General features: G+C 45.7%; 1 protein-coding gene across 13 annotated transcripts in view; it reads left to right on the top strand.

The window, feature by feature from the left end:
* Nucleotides 1–1,813: 1,813 nt before the first annotated feature.
* Nucleotides 1,814–6,385, top strand: part of Znf821 (zinc finger protein 821) — a 23,935-nt gene continuing 19,363 nt past the window's right edge. For 5 of the 13 annotated variants that reach the window (XM_004625805.2, XM_023709173.1, XM_012513547.2 and 2 more), the window contains exons 1-4: nucleotides 1,814–2,086; nucleotides 2,680–2,742; nucleotides 3,950–4,061; nucleotides 6,046–6,162. In XM_004625805.2, coding sequence (XP_004625862.1) covers nucleotides 6,123–6,162 — 40 coding nt within the window. In that variant the 5' untranslated portion in view covers nucleotides 1,814–2,086; nucleotides 2,680–2,742; nucleotides 3,950–4,061; nucleotides 6,046–6,122. Of the gene's footprint in view, nucleotides 2,087–2,679; nucleotides 2,743–3,949; nucleotides 4,089–6,045; nucleotides 6,163–6,385 lie in introns of all 13 variants that reach the window. The other 8 variants (XM_023709169.1, XM_023709175.1, XM_023709167.1 and 5 more) reach the window with 5 other exon arrangements.

The raw sequence follows: 6,385 nt of genomic DNA, 5'->3' as shown, positions 1-6,385 counted from the left end.
CTGGGCTATACACTGAGTTCAAGACCAGCCTGAACTACATTGTGAGACTGTTTCAAAAAAATTTACAATTGTATGTAATTTTTTTTAATAAGTAACTTTATATGCACTTGGGTAGCTATAGTGAAAAAGAAAATAATACCCGGGCATGGTAGTGCACCCTTGTTTTCCCAGCACTTGGGAGGAGGAGGCAGAGAATCACCACAAATTTGAGACCAGCCTAGGTTACATAGTCAGTTCAAGGTCAGCAAGACCTTATCTAAAATAAAATAAAAGTAGTAGGATTTGGAGAAATTGAAATGGTCATACACTTCAGGTAGACTACAAACTAGTATATCCACTTTGGAAAACAGTGTAGTAATTCCTTAAAATGCTAAACAAGATTACCATATGACCCAAAGTTTTACCCTTAGATAAATGAAGTACTGATACACACTAGCATAAATAACCCTTGAAAACATTATACTAAGTAAAAGAAGCCAGACACAAAAGGTTCCATATTATGTTACCCATTTATATAAAATGTCCAGAATAGGCAAAAGTAGACTAGCAGTTGCCAGGAGCTTGGGTAAGGAAGAATGGGAACTTACTGCTAATGGTATGTGAGTTCTTGGAGTAGTGAAAATGTTCTTGAATTAGATGGTGGTAGCAGTTACCATTTGTCTCCTAAATACCCCAGCAAGGCCATATAATGAAGGCTTGGTCCACACCCTTGGAGCTATGCGAAGGTGATAAATAGATCCTTTAAAAGGTGGAGGCTATGGGGCCTGGGGAGATGGCTCAGTAGAATAAAAAGCTTGCCTGGCAAGCACAAGGGCCTGAGTTCAATCCCCAGTTCCGCCAAAAAACCCAAGCCAAACCAAACAAAAAACCAATGCAACAACGCCTATGATAGAAGAGGGCAGAAAATACATTAAGATTCATTTTACATCTTGGGAAGCTGAGGCTCAAAATAGGTAAGTGACTTGCCCAAAGACTCGACTCATTAATGGCACAGCTGGGAACTCAAACCTGATCTTCTAATATCAGATCTCATCTTTTTCCAAGTAGGCGACGTTAGAGGCAGGTGCTGGCATTCTACAAGAAGACAAGGGCGAGACGAAGGAAGGGAAGCCAACAAGCAAAGAATGAAGAGGATTTTGATGGGAGAAAGTGTTTTAGAAGTGAGTCCAGACACTCTCAATCGCCCCAAATGCCTCTTAAGTAGAAACAATGATCACAAGTCATCCTGGGTCTACCAACTTCTGCTATTTTGTGAGTCAACCATCGTGCTGGAGAAATACATGTTTAAAAGATGTCTAAGGATGTTTCTGAGGTTCTGACAGCCAAATTTAGTCCCTCCCACAGAGGCCTTAGCCCCTTTATCGGCCACACTGAATGTCTTAGGGGGTGAAAAACCCTGGCAGTGTGAAGGAGAGAAAAGAGGGTTTGCGCTGGGTGGGGGCGGTGCCAAGGTTAGGCTAAGGTCAGGGGGAGTTTGCGGCGGAGCTGTGGTTAGGGGCATGTGGCTTTTGTGGCTGAATACCATGGTGGGGTAGGAAACCAGGATCGGAGCTGATAGTCAGGGTGGAGTTCACATACCCAGGTACGTTTTGGGACCGAAGGCCCTGAAAGCGCCAGAGAAAGACCCAGGCGGGCGCAAGGTTAGGTGGTCTCGGGCAGAGGATGCAGGCTTCCTGAAGTCCCGCCTCCCCGGGCCCTTGGCCACAAGCCCCGCCCACAGCGCCAGGCACGCGCGCCTTGGGGGCGGGGTGGGGGACCGGGCTGGGGAGGGGGAAGGGGGAGAGGTGAGACTCGTGCACGCGCCTCACTCGCTGCCGGTGCGCGAGCAGCGCGCTCCCGCCACCCGCGTCGCCATCTTTTTCCCCCTCCGTCCGTCTGTCTGCCTTTGGCTTTGTCCGTCTGCAGCGCCGCCCCTCAGCTCCTCGCCACCGGCTTGGCCCGGAGCCCCCTCCGCCCACCAAGGCCGGGTCCCGGAGAGCTCCGGCCTGGCTGGTCTGAGCTGCAGCGCGGCGCCCATTGTCCGGCGGTCCGTCTGTCCGGAGGCGGGGCCCAGGGACCCTGAGGCAGCGCCGCGCCAAGGCGCCGGGTAAAGACACCCTCGCGTCTTTCCTCTGGGCTAGGCCGAGGATGCGGAGGCTTCTTGGCCGCTCTGGGTCGCCGGCTGCCGGTCCTTTTGTCTGTCCGTGTCTGGGGAGGGGGCGGGGGTAGCCGGGGCTCAGCCCTCCCCAAGGACAGCGCCCTCCCCGAGCTCCGGTCCTGCGGTTCCTTTGCTGCCCCTGGAGACCCGGGCGCGGAGTCCGCGCGGCCGCCCTCCTCGCGTGGGCCCGGGCCGGGTGCAGCCTGGACGGCCCAGCGTCTGACAGTCTTGGGTGGCGCTGGGGGAGGGGAGGATGGGCGTGGGAGAGTGGGCCAGGGTCTCTATAGCCGCTGGGTCTGGCAGAAGAGCGTCTAAATTTAGATTTTGCAGAGGACTGTTGTCTGAGCGTTTGTCTGAGCCTCCTCCGAAGACCTCTGGCTCTCTGTAATTCCTGGGAATTTACCTGTGTCCGTGCTTGACAAACCCAGAAGGAACATCTCAGTTGACTGGACACACACTCCAGAGCCGACCCAGGGGGAAGGAGAGTTGGGGGCAGGGGAGCGACTGCGTGACCAGCTTTATTGTCCTCTTGTTTTTGGCAGATGCAAATCACTTGTATTCAAGCGAGTTTACTTTGCTCCGTGGGAACTGCAACAAAGCTGGAGGTGGGAGTGCACCCTCTTTTTACGGCTGCCTTTGATCCAGCTTTTTTTTTTTTCCTGCTAAAGTCTGTGGTGCACCCTAGAAGCTGCAACCTAACACCTATAGGAGACCAGAGATGGTGATAAGGGGAGGTGTGGCACCCTCCCAAGGACTCTGGACTTAGCTCTGTAGACAAGAGTTGCTTCCTTTTTAAACAGAATTTCTGTGGACCTGAACCTCAGCTTATCTTTCCTCTCCATCCGTTTCCTTCTGGATGGTGATGTTCATGCAGCTGTCAGTTTATATTTTTGGTTTAGTTTCAGATGTCGGCTTGGAAACTGAGGCAGTGCTGAAAGTGAAACAGTGACCTCCGGCAATGTGTCAGTTTTATTAGCCTTTTCCAGCTATAAAAGAGTTGTCTAACCTCTGAACCTTTACTGTGTGGTCATGAGTATCCCTTCAGTGCCATTTACTTCCTTATTTTCAGGAGTCCAGGAGGCTGGGGATATGGCTCAGTGGAATAAGCACTTCCCTGGCAAGTGCAAAGGCCTGAGTTCAATCCCCGGTTCCGCAAAAAAAAAAAAAAAAAAGAGTCCATGAGTCCCTAGGGCTTTTTGTATTTCTTTTGTTTTGTTTTGTGAGATGGGAGGTTATTTGCTTATTTTTCCCTAGATCCCTCAGGTGTGAAACCCCATGGGGTACCATCTGGTCAGTTCCCCTTTGGGCCACTAGGAGGATCATAAGAAGCAAGTGGACACTGCCAATTTAAATATGCAGATGCTCATCTCTGTCTTTGTAGTTTTAGTATTGAACTGTCAGTTTGCCAAGATGATCTGATTGGAGCCTGTCTCAAATGATTTGGTACTCCCTTCAGAAAGGACTTGTAATTTCTGATCTCGATGGGCAGAAAATATAAATTAGTCAAAATCCACTGTTTCTTTATACAGGACAGGTGTTTTTTAGAAAAACTAACAGGCAACTTGCATTACATTCAGCTCTCCACTTTGTGATTCATAGACATGGAGAAAAATATGAATTGTGATTCATAAAGAAAAACATGAACTGTGATTCTGATTGACTACTTCCATTAATAAAAGAACTACTTGATTAAAAATGATATACACAAGCAAAACTTCAGAGAAACCATTAGATATCAGTAAAATGGTCTCTAAATGATAAAAATTATTTTTACTGTATACATTTGGAGTTTTTCTTTTTTTTTAATTAAAGGTCTGAAAAAGAACTGTGTTTGATATGCAGATATGATAGAAGACTGCCTGAAAGCTGCTTCCTTTGCCACTTCCTGTGGAGGCCTGTCTTTTGCGGTTTCTTTCTTCTTTTGGTAAGAGGAGGCAGGATCTGATTACAGGTTTGAGGCTCTTTCTAGCTACACAGAGGAGTTAGATGGCAGAGCAGGAGGCAAGTCTTCATTAACAGGAGTGCAAAGTACAGCTAGTAGCAGTCTCTTACTGAAGGCAATAAATTACAGTTTTTGTATGTGAGTACAGTTAGAGAAGGCAGAAACTGAAAGAAAACTTAAGAGGATGACCAGATCTGTATTCCTGTCTTTAGTAAGAGAAAGACTCTCTTTTTATATCTGTTTATTCACTCTGCCTTCCAAGGAAAACGTCACAGCTTCTGAGACTAATCTATTTATTTATTTATAATTTTTTTAAAATTTTTTTTGCGGAACTGGGGATTGAACTCAGGCTCTTGGGCTTGACAGGCAAGCGCTTATTCTACTGAGCCATCTCCCTGGCCCCTATTTATTTATCTGTTTATTTATTTATTTTTATTTTTTGCGGATCCAGGGATTGAACTCAGGCCCTTGAGCTTGCCAGGGAAGCGCTTATTCCACTGAACCATCTCCCTGGCCCCTTTATTTATTATGTATTTAGTACAGGGTCTCACTACACAGATCAGACTTGTAGTAACAGCTTCTGGGACTAATACAGTCATTTACTTATTTATTTATTTATTAAGTACAGAGTCTCACTACACAGATCAGACTTGTAATGATCCTCTTGTTTTCAGCTTCCCAAGCACTGGGATTACAGGTGCGTGCCACCACACCCAGTCTACTAATCCATTTTAGATTCTATAACAATGTTTACTGCTGAGCTAACCAGGAACCTCCAGAACCTATTCCCTCCTGTATCAGCAGAGCATATGAATGTCTCTGCAGCGCTTCTTGATTAGGGAGCTTTTCTCTTTGTTCCTTCCACTGGTTCCTTTTCTCTCTGTTCCTTCCACTCTTTTTGCTACACAGAGGCAGGAATGGGGAGAGGCTCTAAAGGTGTTAAGCTTATGTGAGCAGTGTCAAACACTGAGGAGTTTAATTAGTACTCAACAACATGGATGGCATCGGACTCTTCTGGAAAGAGCCTGTTTTTAGCATTGGAAATGCACCTTGCTTTACTGCTGTGTCATCTGGAATGCCCAGCACTGTGCCTATATCATTCCATTTCCCATGGTGTTTTCTCATTTATAGATGTCTGTCTTACAGGAGTATGATGATGCTCTGTTACCTCCCTGCAAGATAACTTGTTGAAAAATAAAGTATCTAGGGCCCTCCATTGGTGCAGTTTGTAGGGCTTCACTTCTAATGGGTATGTGCCATATGCGCTCCCACATTCTTCTGTACCATTTGTATTCTTTCACAGTCTACAGTGATTATCCCTCTACGCCCCCATTACTTTGAACCTTGATTGCCTGAGTTTTGTATCCTTTTCTATATCTGTGACCATGATCAGATTATTTAATAGTATTCTGGATTCTGAAAATAGATTTAGAGTAGAATTCTCTTAAATCCTCTGAAGGAATCCTTATTAAACTTATTATCTTGACACTATGCTAAAATTTATTTGCTGCTTTCATTAGTTCAGTTACTTATAACTGGTGAGTTTTAGGTTTTTTTTCTTTTGTGGAACTGGGATTGAACTCAGGCCCTTGTACTTGCCAGGCAAGCGCTTATTCTACTGAGCCATCTCCCCAGCCCTGGTGAGTTTTATATACCTAGGAAGTCTTTTAGAAGTCTTTTCAGGCTGGGTGTAATGGTGGACACCTATAATCGCAGCACTCGTGAGGCTGAGGCAGGAGGACTATTGCGAGTTTGAGACCAGCCTAGGCTACAAAGTGAGCTCAAGGCCAGGGTGAACTGAGTTGAGGTTTTACTCCATAACTCAGAGTAAGATGAATTACCTGAATTCCCCTCTCTCAAAGAGACAAATAAATAAATGTCTTTTTATCTTTTAATTTTGTGTATTTTTTTTGGGGGGGGAATGATGTGTGCTAACAACATTCTTTTTTTTTTTTTTTTATTGTAGGTCAGCATCTTCCAAGGAGGTAATAATATATCCAGTCGTGAAACTGGGAAAGGCCAGAACTCTCAGATCAAGAAAACATGTCCCGCCGAAAACAGACAAATCCAAATAAAGTTCACTGTGAGTACTGAGCCTTGTCTTTTGGAACCTGGGAATGTTAAAGGTTTTAATAAGAGAGGAACCTGAATTAGGGTATGAGACATAAACTAATTTTTAAAGAAAGGGTTCAAAGTTTTGGATATATGGAGGCTTGGCATGGTGGTACACACCTACAATCCCAGGACTTGGGAGGCTGAGGCAGGAGGATTGCTGTGAGTTTGATGCCAGCCTGAACTACATAGTG

This window comes from Octodon degus, unplaced genomic scaffold (genome assembly GCF_000260255.1).
Source record: "Octodon degus isolate 3935 unplaced genomic scaffold, OctDeg1.0 scaffold00011, whole genome shotgun sequence".
NCBI lineage: Eukaryota > Metazoa > Chordata > Mammalia > Rodentia > Octodontidae > Octodon > Octodon degus.
This window is presented reverse-complemented; position numbering and strand designations above follow the sequence as displayed.